This window comes from Periplaneta americana, chromosome 1 (assembly GCF_040183065.1).
Source record: "Periplaneta americana isolate PAMFEO1 chromosome 1, P.americana_PAMFEO1_priV1, whole genome shotgun sequence".
NCBI lineage: Eukaryota > Metazoa > Arthropoda > Insecta > Blattodea > Blattidae > Periplaneta > Periplaneta americana.
In genome coordinates, this window is record NC_091117.1 from 84,370,725 (window position 1) to 84,389,520 (window position 18,796).

Genomic DNA, 18,796 nt, shown 5'->3' on the forward strand with positions numbered 1-18,796 from the left:
GTTGTTATTAAAGATAGTAAGCTTACTTCAAAACTTATTTCATTCAACAACTGTTAACAGAGAGAATAATATAAATAGCTCTAGAGTGCAGACCAACTTGGTCATGTTTGTCAGCCTTAACCTCAAATCATCTGGTTACTGTACGTATTTTATGACTCGTGCAAAACGTTTATGAAACAGAATTTAGTCGGTTAATAAAATTGTTTTCATGACTGTAATACTATTACTTAATATTAATACTGTGTTTATGAAACAGGCCTGCACTTGCTATAATTATATTTTCGTCTGCCTTTATAGCGGACAATCAGCGAATGTGAAGTTTTCTGACAATTTGCTGTTGATTTGTACGTCGCTTCAAACAGCGAACGAACAACGAAGTTTTGCTTCATCATTCGTTCGTTGTTCGTTCGCTAAGGCTGGTATTCATAGTCGACACTTTCGATTAAAGTGTTCTTTGGAAGACGCAAAGTATCACTTTTCCGTTGCACAGTCGACACTTTGGTGCAAAGGAACACTTTGGATGAAAGTGTAGTTCCGACCACACTTTGAGCCGAAAGTGGCACTTTGTATAAAAATGGCGGACGTCTTGGAAGTTTTCGATTATTAGAACGTGCGGAAGAGATGGCACAATTAGTGGACAATGTACAAATTAGAGATAGGCCTAAAGACAATCCCGTGGAATTTTATAATGATATAGAATTAAAAAAAAACGGTTCCGATTTAATAAAGAAACTTATTGAGATTGCTTATATTTTCGATGACTGGTTGACAAAAACGAATAATAGACGTTTGTCAGTGCCTCCAATAATACAGTTATTGACTGCATTAAAATTCTATGCTACAGATATGTACCATACATTAATATATATAATATTATAGTTCAGGTATTTCTGTAGTAACATTCGTATATTTATAACCTCAATTCGATGAAGTGATATGTAGGTAGATATGCCTATATAACCTATTTTTTATTACTGAAACGAATTTTTTAACTTAAACAATATTAAACTTCAATCTAAATTAGCATTGAGAGACCTCACGTGCCTGCCTTCTAAGCAGATTCCATAATTATATTGGGTTTAAAATGATTTTGATTTTTGTTGACTACCTGTATTTTGAGATAAGATTTATCATGATGTTGATATAATCATTACTGTTTTGATACCGGTAATATATATTTTCACGCCAGTAAGCAATACATCTATGTCTCTAGTTCATGTGCAGTCATAACCTCACCATGAAAAGAGATCTCATACTATTAGGCCTATTTTGTTTTGCATTGTAGAAACATTTGGCATTCAAAATATTCCTGAACAGTAGGCAATAATGGAAACGAGAGAGAGAAAGTAGTAGTAGTAGTAGTAGTAGTAGTAGTAGTAGTAGTAGTAGTAGTAGTAGTAGTAATGTGTTTATCTCATTCTTTTTTTACTTCTATTCACTATTCACGAAAAAGACAAAAATGAAAATAACGATATATCAATGAAGCAGATACGTATAAAACCTAACCTAACGATATAAATTTAATGATTATATATACACAAAACTTAACCTACACAGTCCAACTTAACCTAACTATATAAATTAATAGAAGATATGTAGGCATGTAGGCTACAAAAATCTAACCAAACTGTATAAATCAGTGGAACGGATGCATACAAAATCTAACTTAGCGACATAAATCAATGAAAAAGATATGTACAGAACCTAATCTAACAATATAAATTAATGGATCAGTTATGTACTGTACAAAACCTAACCTAATTTCACCAGCAGTATCACTAACTATTTAATAAAATGTTATATATCTGAACTGACTGAAATAATCTAAACTATCGGCAACAAAAACTAGAAACTGAAATAAAACAACTTTAAATATATATTTTCTTCCTCGAGCAATCAATAGGCTCCCAATTCAAATCACAAGCATTGTAATTTGTAGTTTATACGTCATTAATTTGTTATTGTTTGTTCACTTGTTTTGAAAGGCATTGTGGGACTTCTATTACCAACCAAATTGTAACTCTACACTTTGCTGGCGTAAAGTGACACTTTGTGAAGTGCACTTCTTCAATCGTCTATGAATACCACTAATATGAAAGAGCCACTTTCGTCAAAAGTGTCACTTTGCAAAGTGGTGATATAAAGTGTCGACTATGAATACCAGCCTAAGTGTGTATGCACCTTAATACAATTCACGTCCATGTTGATAGTATACGCCGAGGCGTCTATCCTTAATGGAATGTTCATGTTCCGTATACTATCAACATGGACGTGAATTGTATTACAAAATTGTTTAATGGCACTAAACTCGCATGTACCATAAATGCCTCTCGGTTGAATTATTTTCATATATTTCAGCTATGGTGCACTTATCACAAGCCTGAGCACGTGGTGCCTGCGTGCAAGAAGTCTCTGTCAGACCTAGGACTAGACTACCTGGACTTGTATCTCATTCACTGGCCTGTCGCCTTCAAGGTAAACTTCTACTATATTATAACAACCTGTTGCCATCGAGCTCAGCAGAATACCAGTACCCAACGAGATTAGATATCGTTGTCGTTAGATAATACGACTACAGAATGCATACTCCAGATGTGGCTTGTACATATCACAATCTACATTATGTACCGTAACTTGTTACTGCCATATTACGAGATTGCTACTCTCTTGTTTTCGTACACCAAGTGTTATTATACGTGGTATAAATGTTCCAAGTGTTGCCAAGTTATGGATTTTACACCTAGATCTGGAGCTTTTTTGTCACCGATTTCCTGTAAAGTTTGGCTGTCAGTGAATAGCTAGAAATCAGGCATTTTTACTTAAAATGCAATATTATATATATATATATATATATATATATATATATATATATATATATATATAAAATTGTAAACGCTAAACTGATTTGCGTCTTAATTTCTATACTACAGTAATTAACTGTTAAGTTATATGACCATTGATATTGAAACTTAAAATTTGAAAGCAATGTTCATTTCTCCTCTCCTTATTGGTTCCTCCTGGACCTAACCAGCGCTACTCTCACTCATTACCTTGACAATATCTTTCCTGAAATCGGAACCAGCTGGTATAAACTCATGAGTGATGACATAAAAATTTGGAATAACATTCCTATATTATACTAAAATTATGAATTTTGTTAATTCTAATCGTGATATATACTGTAGTGCATACATTTTATCTTTTCACGCTTGCAGAGCTAAAGCGAATCAGCAGTGGACAGCGCAGCTTTCCGTAGAAATGCTTGAGTTAACATAATCATATAAATGTATTTAAATAACTGACACAAAAACTTAGCACACTAATTACATAATTATTACTTTAAAAACAATGATTGCACTGCATTGTAGAACTATACGCATTAAGGGAAGTAGGTAGTGACACCTGTGCGATTAAAAAATTTCAGTACAAAAGTTTAGGTCAATATTTCTAGGCGTTTTGTGTTCAGAGTGGAATAAAAATTTCCTTAGTTAGGTATACAATAAATATTTCTAAATTCAGTGTTATAAAAGACAGGTAATTACTTAGTTACTTTCTTATCCAAGTGCAAAAGAAAGGCCCTAACTGACAACCTGTTTTCCCACTTTGCTAAATGTACCTCGAATTTCAAGTGCACATGACTTGCTACAATCTTCACTCATATACTTTGTCTTTTTTAAGTTATCAACCAATGTATATTGTAAACCCTAAAGCAAAATATAGTTAATATTTCACATTTAGTGAAACAGAAGAAATATTGAATTTTGAATAACAATTTTTCCCATTCTTTCAATGAATAAATATTTTTTTCCTTGCATTATGTTTGAGATATTCATCAATCCCGTAGGTATACTTTGTAGAGCACAGGCTGCAGAACACACTGTAAAAATGTAATATAGGCTACATAGATTCAACAATTTAAGAGAAAATTCACTTCAGTTTGAAAAATATAAATCTACGGGAAAATTGCATAGAAAGTAGAGTGTGTCAATTATATGCGCCGACAAATTTAAAGACACCTTTTAAAGGGTTTATCTGCAGAGATACCCCCATAATATATATTGTTTCAAATAACAAGTTTTGTACTTTTTAAACACAAAATAAAAAATCGGATTTATGATCCCTAATTACTACCCAGTCCCCTTAACGGATTGTAAATTATTATTGTCAAACCGTTATCTATACTGTAAATTATTGTCAAATCATTATCTATTGTGTACGAAAAATTATTTTGAATTGTACTATCACTAAAAAAATTTTATTAACATTGATAACATGTGCTTTGTTAGTATCGGTATAATATAAATGAGATATAGTATGAATTCAAAATCATGCGATTTAGTTACTTTTGTACCAGACAACGGTGACTTTTAAAGCTCCGAGTTGCCACCACCGTAACATTATGTGGATGTCACAGTCATTAATTCTAAGACGGCCTTTCTAGAAGTATTCTTCTGTTTTTAATAAAGTATTCTATGTTGTCTATTGTAATATAACTTATTATGATATATATTTGAACTAATTACAGCTTGAAATAGGATCAGTGATTTCATTTCTTCGTGTTTTAATATTTTAACATGTAATATTAATTTGAATATATAAGGAAACATAATTTAGAAGACTTTCTGTACTGATGTGAATGGGTTCGACTCCCCTGGACTGATTGTTATTTTTCTAACTTTAAGAAAGATGTCAGAGTTTCTTATGACAAATCATAGCTCTCATCAAAATATTTTTCTCTGTTAATAATTTTACTGAGAGTAGATAATGTTCTAGTTGGTAGAGCGCCGTTAAAAGATTAAAAAGTTCTACACTCTGTTAATTGTAATGTTTTATTATTTCTTTAACTGTATTGCAACTACATTCATCCTGAAAATGGATCAATAATTTCATTTCCTTGGGTGTTTTATGCTTAATAGTTTATTCATTTATCTCGCAAGAGAAAATATTTAAACCGGCAAATTTTATTTCCAACACAAGAAATACAATTAAATGATTAGACATATCAGCTTTAATAATAGCTTATTAGAAGTAAATGTAGATGCGAGCCAAATAGCTTCATGAATTAAGACATTTGCAGAATTCTGTAACATAATGATACATTACATCCTGACAACATTAGAGAAGAACAGTTTAAAATTTAAAAAAATTCCACAGATTAATTTTTTTTTGTTATGCGTAACAAACATATTTAAAAAGTTTACCATGTCCTTCGTATAAATATATCAAAGTAAGGGGTTCGTGGATGAAATAGCCAAATCTAAAAGCTTAAAGGAAAGTATTGAAAAGATAAGTTTACCATAGAAGGGGATTGATTTCAAAAAGAGCAGTACAGTACTTTCACTATACTTCATTTTATATTTTACTGCTGTTGCAGGAATTTTATGTGCGTTCCTAAGCAATGGATGCTGGTGAGCGGGGGGGGGGGGGAAGCGAAATGTTGTTTCAATATGAAGAGTCCAGGGGAAGAACCTGCTAAGTCACATTTTACTGTTTTTACAGGAGAGCAAGTTTAATGTTTCAAGGTCCATTACATTCTATTGTATCTGAGTTATCATTCTTCAAATATATCTGGCTTAATCAAGTTTTTACTCTGTACAATTAAACCACTGAAATCTCTACTGCCTGAGGTATTTCATGGCATCCAAAACAAAAAATTGATAATTTTGGACTTAACAGGTTTTTCCCCTGGACCCTTCATATGTTCCTGTGTTTTCAGAGCGATGAAACGCCACTGGTTTTCTTCCCAGCGAGTAATTTTTATCTTCAGCGCCGTGTATATTACTCTCATTATTATTATTATTATTATTATTATTATTATTATTATTATTATTATTATTATAAGTCCTAAATAATTTTTCCCCACTCGCATACAGGAAGGAGATGATCTCTGGCCGAAGGACACTAATGGCAAAGTCATATGTACAGATGTGGACTACGTTGAGACTTGGAAAGCCATGGAACAGTGTGTGAAGCTGGGACTAGCAAAGAGCATCGGCATTTCAAACTTCAACACGCAGCAAATTAAACGTGTTTTGGAAGTGGCTACCATCACACCTGCCGTTAACCAGGTAAAATGTAATATTATTTATTTCTCTAATATTAAAGTAGAACGAAAATGTGCATGATGTTGATCCCTGTATTGTAATTGAATATTTATTTTATTTAGAACATTTACCTTACGACCATTAAAAACAGCATTATACGACTAACAAATAAGGTAAGAATGTATTGAAGAAATTATTTTATTAAATAACAGTACATTTTCAATTGCTTCTAGTCGTCTCTCTTCATGTCGTCGTAATGTTCATGTTTAAGCCTCGTATAATGCTACACTCCACACAAAGCTCTTCACTAGTCTCTCAGTTCTCATTCCAGAGATCCACAGAAAATGCTCCTTTTTCTATTAAAAGCTCCCTTTACCATTGCTATCCTTTTTTTGACTTCCTGGCAGCAGCTCATGTTATTGCTTATAGTTAGGGCAGACTAGTTACGGTAGCGGCTGCTTCTACAGTCCGCTCCGTATGAATGAACTCATAATATAATTTACATTTACAGGATTACTTAATATGTTTCAAATTAATTAACTCGGAACAAATATTACATTTACTAAAAATATCATTATTATCAATGAAGTAAAACACATTTTCCCCATGTTCTGAATTCAGTCGTCTTATTATCTGTTTTGTTTCGGTCGTTCTGATACAACCTCACGTCACTCAAGCAGATCTACTATTGAGGAGAGTCGGATGTTCACTCTATCTGCTCCTTACAGACAGTAGAGACACCCTGCAACGAGAAACATTTTGTAAACAATGTATACAGAAATTATTTACTATCCTGATACCAATACTTTTCTTCAGCCCTGCTTACTGTATAGTACATCCCAAGTATTTGAACCTGTCCACTTGCTCTACTGCCTCATTCAGAATTCGCACGTTTGCCTTCTTTGTTTTTCTTCCAATAAACGTGGTCTCTCGCCTTCTTTGCATTTACCTCCGTCCCATACTGCTCACAACTGGCATGTAGCTTCAGTATGGTCTCCTCTTCTCCTAACAATGCCATATCATCAGCAAATCTACTATCAGTTGTTATATGAAGAATTTTAGATAAGGGCGCAAATAGCCATAGTAGTTGAAGCGCCCTTTTTAAACCCCACATACTATCAGCCCTGAAAACAGTTCTTCACTAAATCCTCCAAGTAGTGTAGGTGATAAACGGCCAACCTTGTTGTACTCCTCTTCCTTCCTTCTGACATTTCTTTTCCTATCCTGACTTTGACTCTTTTCATATAAAGATTAATACAAAATTACTGAACTGTTTACATTGCTATTAATGATTGAGGAATTCACAAGGTTCCAAAGACTGATTCTGTGCATAAAATGAACAAGTTTTGCAATTATTCTATCAATTAACCACACGATGTAACAGGACCTCACCGACAAACTCTTAGGAATAATAATTCACAACAGAGGGGTCGTATTTTCTTAAGGTACCTACGCTCGATGAAGTCCTTAAGGAGTTATACATCCGAAAAGTCAGAGTTATGGTTCTTTTTTCACAAATTTTCATTGCAGGTTTTAAAAATTTATAATTACCTATTCAAATTGCATGCCATGTACTTCATTACAAATTTTTGGCACCTTCGCGGCATTCATAATCCAGACACTGTCAAGTATGGCAGGGTTGTGCTGTATTTGTTGGAAGATAATACGAACTGAAGGCGCACTACACAGAAAAGAGGAATGATAAGACAGGCTGGAAGTTCACCGTACGGACTAATACAATGTAGAAGCACAGATGATAAGGACTTAAGGAGCACATTTACGCAACATGCACGAATAAAAGAACGCGTAACTCATGAAGGACTTGCCATCGAGCGTATATTCCTTAACAAAAATGATCCTCTGTGTGTGACCTACTAATCCTGAAAGTTTTCTGTGAGGCCATGTTGCATCCTACATAATTAACACTCATAAAACAATCCCTGTTAGGGGAATTTATTTAAAGACTCTACGAGTACATATGTGCTGTTGTGAACTATAGGCCTAGATACTTTTGAACAGATCTCACTGGACGAACATTTTCAAAAGATAAAATAATTCTTCGAATAGAAACAATTTCCTAGGTAGAATCCGATTCTATTACTTTATTAAACTTGTTTAATACTTGACAATTTTCAATTACATATGTCACGACATCAGCTTTTCTATCTTTGGTTCTAGCACTATAATTACTAATTTACGGTCTTATGTATATTAGTCACTTGTTTCTTTTTATCTGCCAAAACAACTTTTATTTACAATATTGCATATTTTGAGATACATTTGAGGGGTTCACGACCAGAGTGGACCAAGTCCATCTGGAATAGTTCTGAGATATTGAGTCTTAAAGTTCCTGGCTCACACTTAGCAACCTTCATCTTCCATAGGAAATGCTGCCCTCTGTGGAGTAACAAATGAATTATGGACTTTGTTATGGCAGTGAATAAATCTAAGTTTTCTTCATCCCAGATTTTATTAATCCACAAACTGATCACTGGTGGACTTGGTCCACTCTGGTTGTGAGCCCCTCATTTATAAGTTAGGAAAGTTTAATTTTCATTTTTCACATTTTCAAACTTTGTCAAATATATAAGTTTCAGTTATACAAGTATCACTATTTCAGCGATCCTACGCACTCATTGCTAACTTATTTTATTTAATAATCTGTTGCACGTTATTCAATTTCACCCTCTTCCCTTACTATATATTTTACCAGTTTTGTGAAAAAAAAGTGTCATATTTTTTTTATTTTCGTAAAGAGGTCATTTAATATTGCAGAATCACTGTACATCACTAATTTTCTTACATACTTAAAAAATCACTATGAAATAGACAATGGGACTCAAACGAGTTAGCTCGGGTTAATAAATTTTGACACATGTTAGCAACCCGAGTTAACTCGGGATAATAAGGGAAGTGGTTAATACATTATTTCCATGATTTTAGTTATATTTTTCCGTCATTGGCTTTCTAAATATGTAATCACAGACTTTTTTTTGCAGACGTTTTGTACATTTTGTAAAAAGTATGCATATTTAATTCTTTTCCACATCACTAAATAACAAGATAAACAAGTGATTACCTACAGGTTGTTCTACATTCATATAATCACTGCGCAAAGTACGTACTCAACAATCCACCCATAACAAACATAGTGAAGACAGAAAAGTATGCATATCGTAAAATCTTACTATCTCATAGACAATTTCAGTATGTTAATATTAAATATGCATATTTTCAATTTTATATATGTAATCCTTGCTAATTATTTTTAATTTTTATTGTTTTTCAATTTGAGGGTCTTTTTTTTAATTTTTAGACTTTTGCAATATGTAATATGGATTTGTTACCATACACTGTTCTCCAACCAGGAGATCAACCGTGAAAGGAATGTGCTTACTATTGCGACATGTATTGGAGCGAAGTAGATATATAATATTATCGTTATAACGTCTGTTTAAAAACCATGCGCTCTCCTGCATTTGTTATTTCCTGTATGGAGAGATTAAAAAACCAGGAGATTAACAGTGATCTAATTTTGTAACTAGGGTAGTATAAACATGTGTGTATTAATGTTATTGTTTATGCTGTGACAGCGAGCCAATAGAGATATGAGTACCCACGTGTGTGACCTTATGACATCTTATGACATCAACATTCATTCACAGCATTACTCCCTTTCGTCTCATCCGGCAGAGACTTTCTCGTGGTTGGAGCACAGTATATAGATATACATACATTAGTCTGATGATGCCCATAATAAGGGACGAAAACGTTAACTAAGATGTATTAGCAAAAAATATGTTTGTGCATATATGTTTGCTATAATAAATAAGTCAAAGACTGAAATATGTTTATATTATCGTAATAGGACTTACTGGAACAAATACAAAAATGAATTCAAAATTCAAATTTGTTAAAAAAAGTTCTTTACAGAAAATAAGTGAGAATGTTGTAAAATGTGAAAAGTGAAAGAAGAAAGACGGACAGCGATCATTAGTTCTTTCATCTGTTCTAAGAGGGATAAAGTCATTGCGCTGCAAGCCGGAAGATAGCGGTTCAGATTCCCTTTCATCAAATCCTTCTAGACGTTCTATGACCCTGGGGTTTACTCACCCTTTGACAGAAACTAATATCAGGGGGATTTCCTTGGGTTAAAGGCGGCAAGCACGTAGAACTCACATCCCTACTGCTACTAATGCCGATTTATTGGAAAACATGAGAGCCCTAACCTCCCACTATCCTGCGAGCCTTCATAACTTAATCTTTAATTGTTCTAAGATGTGGCGGTAGTTTAACCATAATGAATATGCAATTCTATAAAATAATGAAAACATTACAAATATCTACATTGATATCAGTGCAATGAAGTCAAAGCAAGAGGGTATGGATTAATATCCAAATAATATGTCTGTTACAGATAGAGTGTCATCCTTACTTTAACCAGTCAAAACTGATAGCTTTCTGCAAGGAACAAAAGATAACCATTACAGCCTACAGTCCTCTGGGAAGCCCCAACAGCATTGCTAAAGATGACGCTCCTGCACCTCTGAGAGATCCTAAACTACACAAAATCGCAAAGAAATACAAAAAGAGTATGGCTCAAGTCATCCTGCGATATCTGGTGAGTTGAAGATTAGAAGTGTGTGTTAGAAAATGACGTTCGTCAGAAAACAATATATACACCCATGTTGAATCTTGCGTACACTACTTTTAACACTTAAATACAAATTACTGATAAAATGGCAAACTTACTAGTGTTAATTAAGCCACACGTGCTTATATAATTAACACTAGTAAGTTTGCCATTTTATCAATCATTAATATATACATAATCGTACAACATTTTTAACATTTATTAATAATTTGAAAATAAATGTTTCTGCCTATTGTTCCGAATTCATGAAATCATAGATTAAGAGTAAGATTAATACAGGGTATAATATGACTTAAGAAAAAAAAAGTTCTTTTCACAATAAGAAAACAACTTCACTATTATACTGTCGATAGAGACATGATTATTTTTAAATCTTGAATGCTGTATTAAAGTATTTGACATCACGAAAATCTGAATGTAATTTTTAATGTACTAAAGAATAGTGAATTGTATAATTTTTGTTATACATTGGGGATTGAATTTTAATTTTTCTCATGTAGCTTAAAGTGATGACATTATTATTGAGAAAATTATCATCAATTACATACGTTAATTTATTAATTGAGTAATGTAATTTCATATTAAATTCTGATTGTTCTTTACATTTTTCTTTGTAGATTCAACACGGTACGGTGCCAATTCCAAAGTCGTCCAATAAGAAACGTCTTCAAGAAAATTTTGATATTTTCGATTTCGAATTGAGTTCTGCTGATGTTGCCACAATCGATGGTTTGGACAGGAATTTCAGAGTCTGTGCATTCTCTGAGTAAGTAAAGATGTATTTTGAAGATGCTCAAACAAAACCTAACACACATGTAACAATAATATTTAACATTATTTATATTTTTTGAGAGATACTTGATGCAAAATAAACGAAATCACTGGTTTATATGTAAACGTTTAGTATAAGCTACATATTGTAAAACTATACGACACACATTGTATGGTTAGAATTTGATGTGCCATACTAAAGTAAGCCCTACTTCTTCATCCAGTCCGGTATTTGAACTCACTGGTCTGTAACGTAGAATTCATGCCATGCTGGTCGTCCCATAATTCTGTGGCTAGAAGAAACATATTTGAACATCAGCTTTGGTATTCTCATATTGTTCATTGGTAGATCATGTTCGTCCCAGGATTTCCTATACTGGTATGCATAATCTATTGCAGATTCAATAAACACTTTAAACATAGACTTCGTGAAAGTTTAAATACGAACCGGAAGTAATATCTTTAATTTCAGGGGATTATTCTTTGAGATATTTCAAACACAAAATGTTAAATACAGTTTTGCTTGTTTTTGCTTTTTTTTTTTAGAAATAAAAGTTGTTTTCTATGAAAGATTTCGTAGCGCGTTTAGTGAAAGCCATTGATTTAATTCCCGATAAGCTCAGTCAATTTAACAGAGCTGTGTATTATGATAATAAATTATTTAAAGAATTTTAGTTTTCACCTTCAACTGTGCAGAATGCCAACAGAAAGATGGCCAAAGGCAGTGCTAGATTACCGCCCTTCTGGACAACGATCTGTTGAAAGACCATTAAAAAAATGGAATGAGACCATTGAGACAGCAACAGACCACTAGGTCTAGTGTTTGAATTGGATGATGATGATGATGATGATGATGATGATGAAATGTGCAGAAATTTGATTCGGACAAATGTAACATTGCAAAATTCCTTTCTAGGTGTTTGCGCCGGTAAGGAGCATACTTGTGAACCTATAGATTTAAAAAAAGTCATTGCAGTAGAACCAACAGTAGGAATTTGCTTAACGTTTAGATATCGTCTACTGAACGTATGTACAAAGCCTATATGTCTGGTAACAAAGCCAGTTTCAATACTTTTGTATCAAATTAGCCCTATATTCTTTCTCTACAACCGCATATCTTACAAGATTTTCTACGAGTAGCTATATTAATTTCATAATGAAGTAGCATAGGAAACAGAAAGGTGTATTGAATAATCCTACTTTGTGTAGTAACTATATCAGTGGCGTATACTGGTTAAAGGGTTTGGGCTACCGCTGACCCTATTATTACACAAAATATATCTAACAATTACTTTAATTTTAATTACTGTGGTAAAACTAATAATACAAAATTATTACATTATGTTATATTATAAACTTTTTCTTTTGTAATTTCCTTGGGCTACCGCCGGTAGCCCGCAAAATACGCCCCTGAACTATATTAATACTATTTTTAAGATGATGTAAAAGAAATGCATTTTAATATTTATCTTTCCTTTCTTGCAGGGGAATTGGAGACAAAAATTACCCATTCAGCATTGAATACTAACGCAAGAGAACAGAAGAATTCATTGTATGACCACATCGCTTCATGTTATAAAATAGGCCTACTTACTTACTTACTTACTTACAAATGGCTTTTAAGGAACCCGAAGGTTCATTGCCGCCCTCACATAAGACCGCCATCGGTCCCTATCCTGTGCAAGATTAATCCAGTCTCTATCATCATATCCCACCTCCCTCAAATCCATTTTAATATTATCCTCCCATTTACGTCTCAGCCTCCCCAAAGGTCTTTTTCCCTCTGGTCTCCCAACTAACACTCTATATGCATTTCTGGATTCGTCCATACGTGCTATATGCCCTGCCCATCTCAAACGTCTGGATTAAATGTTCCTAATTATGTCAGTGAAGAAAACAATATGTGCAGTTCTGCATTGTGTAACTTTCTCCATTCTCCTGTAACTTAATCCCTCTCAGCCCCAAATATTTTCCTAAGCACCTTATTCTCAAACACCCTTAATCTCTGTTCCTCTCTCAAAGTCAGAGTCCAAGTTTCACAACCATACAGAACAACCGGTAATATAACTGTTTTATAAATTGAGGCTATCAAATGCAAAACTCGCCTTATCCAAGTAAAGTGATTTGTCAGAAAACAGGGGAAACTCCTGCAAAACGAAACGTATAGATTTTGAAATTTTTTCAGGACTGTCATTTTCTTACAGGACGCAATATCTCACATGCATTGTGTGAAAAATCAGATTCAAATAATATGGTGTTGAATCACAATTTAATTTTGGATAAGGCAAGTTTTGCACGGTACGGTTGTGGATAAGACGAGTTTTGGTGGTTACATCATACTCATTTATAATAAATTGCAACAATTTTCACATTTGCTGTTAATTATTTTTGTTCTGTGTCATTAATGGATGGCTTCTTAAAATTTTGTGTAGGCCTAATTATACGGAACTATTTTTCTATTTTAGCACTTATTTAGAGTAAAAAATTTAAAGGATTTTGTCTTGTCAGTTTTGTCTTGGATTATTCTTTAACAATGATGAAGTTATACTTATATGTAAAACTGCTTGCTGCAGTATTTTACTTCATCCTGCACCATGTGCTTCTGTCAGTTCAAAGAAATCGTCTCTACTGCATCATCCTCATCTTTCAGGAGATCTAAAAAATAAGCCCTATCTCTAACCTTACGAATTTGTTTTGCTACCAACAACTCCGAATATTTACCTTTATAAGTTTCTATCTTCATTTTCTCATCATGTGGTGGCTAGACTGAGCATGCCTAAGAAACACGACCTGTAAACCCGAAATATTATGTTAACGAAAGAATCTTTTAGATACTCTCAATGAACTTGGAGCCTGGTCGTTATACGTGTATGGCAATTTATTTAGCTTATGCTTAATTGGCCAGGTAGGTACTGACATGTCGATATTGTGTTCCGACAAATTCTCAAGCACTTCAAACGTTTAAATTTAACGACAGATTCTCTCTTACTGTTACTTTTTTGTGACATTAAGCAAAATGTTTATAAATAGTTTCTGACATATTCGAACAACTGAATCATGCACATTGCTTTGAATGAACGTTCACGTTCAAGGTTTATCAGTTGAGCAATATGCCAATATCATGCAGTCTTGTTTAATTTTAGAACTGCAACTAAGAAAACTTGATGGAATATACTTATATCCTTCTGTGTCAAATTATAATACCAGTATGTTTTTCCATTGCGATTTGATGATGATGATGATGATGATGATGATGATGATGATGATGATGTTGATGATGATGATGATGATGAATAGAGGTGCATCTCTCTAAATACCTGTAAATATTTCAAATGTGAGTTTATTTGACCACAGTTAGGCCTAATATGATATCTTGTTAATAAAAGACTTTAACTTATATTCGAATGAATATGTACGATTATTATGACGTGTTTTAGCACCTTTCACAAAGTAAAATTAAATAGGACGTAGATAATGCAACTTGTGAATTCATTCCAATTCCTGCGAAAATTTGTTTCATAAAATTATTACAATTCTTTTAAATTCAACCCTTATGGAAGGGTGGTTTATCTTCTCCAAACGTAATCTGAGTTTACTGATAAACGAAAGATGCTATTTGTAACCTTTATACAAAATTTTATAAAAATCTGTTAGAAACGAAAAGAGTTATTAATTTTGTCCTGCTAGATTTGTACTTGGAACCACTGTACGGCGTTGTAACATACTGGGTGTTCAGTTCAAAGTGTGTCATGGCTCGCTGTATGCCGTCATGTGGCTAGCCGATGAGCCTAGAGAATTCAATCTTCCTACACTTCCGCAGAGGTGTATAACCTATGAGGCAGAGAAGTTGCCTAGCAAGTACGGCGTTCATTCTGAAGAGTACGTACCGATACGTACGGTAACGCCGGTAGTGGCAGGAATGAGAACTGTTCGGAAATACATACTGTCGGGATATGGAGAGAGGGTTAAGACGATTACTTACGTATTTGTTGACATTAACTTCGACGGTCAACATGGACACGGAGCATTTGATTTGTGTTGTGGAATGTTGCCGTACCGATGATAACAAATACCCTGCAAACAACTTGCCGGCGCAAAACACAGTTCGAAAGAGGTTGTGGTAGCACACAGACCGTACAGACTGCCATCTGTTGCTACGACGTTCAAGTTATATCGTACACGTTCTCAGTTCAGATTGAAGAACGCCTTGAATAATAGGCAACTTCTCTGACATATAAGCTGAAACTCGCTTCAAATCGGTGACTCAACAACAGTGACGTCATGACACACTTTGAAATGAACACCCAGTAGATGGCTTGTGCGAGAGAGTGACGTCTCATGTGTGAGAGAGAGAGAGACAGACAGAGACAGAGATACCGGAGCCAGAGGGTGGGAAATATTACGATACAATGAACAGAGCGAGTTCTTGAATTTCCGAGATTTTGTAATGCACTTTACAAATGTGTATTGTACAGTATTTTTTGCACGATAGTATATTTTGAAAATAATATTTTTTTTAAATCTTAATATACAGTACATACATTACGCCGCGGTTATTTAGTAAGTCTATGACATTACACTATGAACAGCTGACTGAAGATTAGCAGTCTGGCCAACGTACAAACTTCACCATCAACTTCAATGTGGAGGAGTAAAAACGATTTTGGTAGGCCTACTTGTAATATTTTGTATTCAATTGGAATAATTTTGATTTACTTTCGTTAAGTGAAGATTTTTGTTTAAATAAAGTACAGTACATTTCAAATGCAATGATTTGCTTCGTATAATGTATATTAATTATTAACACTGTGTTTTGCGTATGAATTTTTACATGTATTGTAGGATTGTAGCATACTTAAAAGGCAGTGATTTTCATTACAACTCTAGTGCAGTTATTTGTATTATTTCAACATACTTATCTAGGTTGGCAACTCCGAGTTTAGTGAAAACTACTTTCAATCGTGACGGCCGCTTGCTGCAACGATCAGAAAACACACTATCGTGCAAAAAATCAGTTTCTCGCCGAGTTAAATATTTATCACGTTGTAGCTCCTAAAACAGTCAATCAATCGCGCTGTAATTTTTATGATTTATAGGTGAATGTCAGGGGAAAGCATAGAAAAAAATTCGAAATCAAAATATTTTTTTGGAAACACAGAGAAAAAAATAGTAACCTCGAAGTGATCTGTTCAAAATATACATTTACACTTTCAAAAGTTGGTAAGCAGCAAACATTTTTGTTTTTCACGATAGATGGGGGGAGGGTAAAAGTGGGAGAAATGTTGAAAAAAGATGGAAATTACTTTTAAAAGCTATTGCTATTCAAAATCTTAATTGCTTTCCGAGTTACGGCGAGTTAAATGATCGTCTTCGCTTCGTCGAAGGGCTCAAGATTCAGCTTTCTTTCTGTTAAAAGAGGAAGAACGCTGTAATGTTAAAAAAATAGCGCGTAAACTGTAAATATCAATTATTCGTGGTCTGCGTAAAACACAACCTTTTGTCTCTCTTTTACCACTACCACTTGATTTACTGAACGACAAGGTGTGACAGAAATATTCTTTCACATGAATAAGAAATGACCTGCTTTCTGTGCAAACATAAATACTTAAGATCGAAAACTGCGCTATAATCCACATCCTCGTAATAATTATTGTACAGAGGGAAAGGTTTGATCTAAAATTACTTTTTTTTTTTTTCGGACGTACTTATAAATGCATTATCTTTATATCTGGCAAGCTACTGAATTTCAGAATTAAATAAATACCCGATCGTCAAAGTCCCCTTTGATAGCGATATTCAGGGGCGGTTTTCGAAGAGGGGCTGCGGAGCTGCAGCACCCCCAAGTATTTGTAGCTCATTGTCTCGTTTTATGTTGCGAAATACATTTATTATACAGTCTATTTTACTGCTCGAATTTTTTTAAATTTCGCTCTCATCGACATGCACGCAATCGTTAGTGAAGTCACTTCCTCCCCTGGTGCTGCCAGATCGAAGCCAGAGACGAGGACTGTGAGTGAAGCCACTTGCTCCCCTGGAGCTGCCAGTCCGAAATCTCGGGAAGCTTTGCGCGTTAGTTTCACCCCTCCCCCTGCTTCCACTTGCCATGAATTCAGTCCAGTGTTGCCAAGTCAGCGGTTTTGTAGCTAAATCTGGTGTTTTCAGGACTATGGTCAGCTACAGAATTTTTCCGTCAGCGGCTAGCTATTTACTTGGTGTTTTTTTTATGATTACGGCAGAGGGAGATGATATTTTTAATTTTTTTTTTCTGTAAAGATGTTAAATTTTTTTATATGTACTTGCGCACAACAATGTTAGTAAATCATAAACCGGAGTTTAGTATGGTATTATCACACGTTTTCATTGTGCGAGTATAAAATATCAACGTTTTATGTTAACTCGATTTGGTGCAGCCACATTCATTTCCTGCCTCATCCATTGTTGCACAAATAAGGTATGCAGCATTATCTAATGTATGCATTATTTCTGTAAACGAACTGATGTATTTAATCATAAAAAATAGATAATAAACTGAATTATTATTTTCATTTATGATATGATATATTTAATTTATTATTTCGCATTATAGTAAGTAACACAGGCATACTTTAAACTTCAATGTTGGCAGAAACTTCTCCACCTCAGTATGATATCAGATTTCGAACTGACTGGTGTGACTGTGAATGTTATTATTTCCGAAGTGTACAGTATATTCTTGAGCTACTTCATTCGATTTTGAAGAAATATGCCGCGTGAATATAGAATATTAGAATTTTTATTTTAAATCTCATTATGGTTCATTCCATATTTCAGGTTGCGATTTTCAGTGCTCCAAACTGGCATTTTCTTTCCTTACCCTACCACTGACAAATGCAGAGGTTGAGAGGCATAATAGCCAAATGAATTTTGTGAAAGATGAACACAGAAACAGGGTGGAAATTCGCATAATAAATGCAATTTTGACCATTCGAGCAGGACTGAGAAGACTTGAAAAATATTGTTGCACTTATGTATTGCCCCAAGATGTACTTGAAAAATTAGGCTAATAATAATAATAATAATAATAATAATAATAATAATAATAATAATAATAATAATAATTTAAAACAGTATGTTATCACAAAAATATGTTCATAATAAACATGACACGAGTATGATTTCTTCTGTTCAGGTACAATGGCTTCAATACAAGTCGGGTAATGAAGGAGAATCATCTCGTGAGTTGCAGGGCTGTACATCATCCCTCCTGTACAAGGATTAAGACAATTTTGCGTAGAACTTAGAGCCTACAAAGTGAAACCCCAGATCTAGGGTGAAACACACTTTTCAT

At 33.9% G+C, this 18,796-nt stretch overlaps 1 protein-coding gene across 2 annotated transcripts in view; it reads left to right on the forward strand.

The window, feature by feature from the left end:
- Positions 1-18,028, forward strand: part of LOC138697637 (aldo-keto reductase family 1 member B1-like) — a 46,994-nt gene extending 28,966 nt beyond the window's left edge. For both annotated transcript variants that reach the window (XM_069823069.1, XM_069823060.1), the window contains exons 3-7: positions 2,359-2,475; positions 5,874-6,068; positions 10,462-10,665; positions 11,316-11,464; positions 12,955-18,028. In XM_069823069.1, coding sequence (XP_069679170.1) covers positions 2,359-2,475; positions 5,874-6,068; positions 10,462-10,665; positions 11,316-11,464; positions 12,955-12,997 — 708 coding nt within the window. In that variant the 3' untranslated portion in view covers positions 12,998-18,028. The remainder of the gene's footprint in view (positions 1-2,358; positions 2,476-5,873; positions 6,069-10,461; positions 10,666-11,315; positions 11,465-12,954) is intronic.
- Positions 18,029-18,796: the final 768 nt, after the last annotated feature.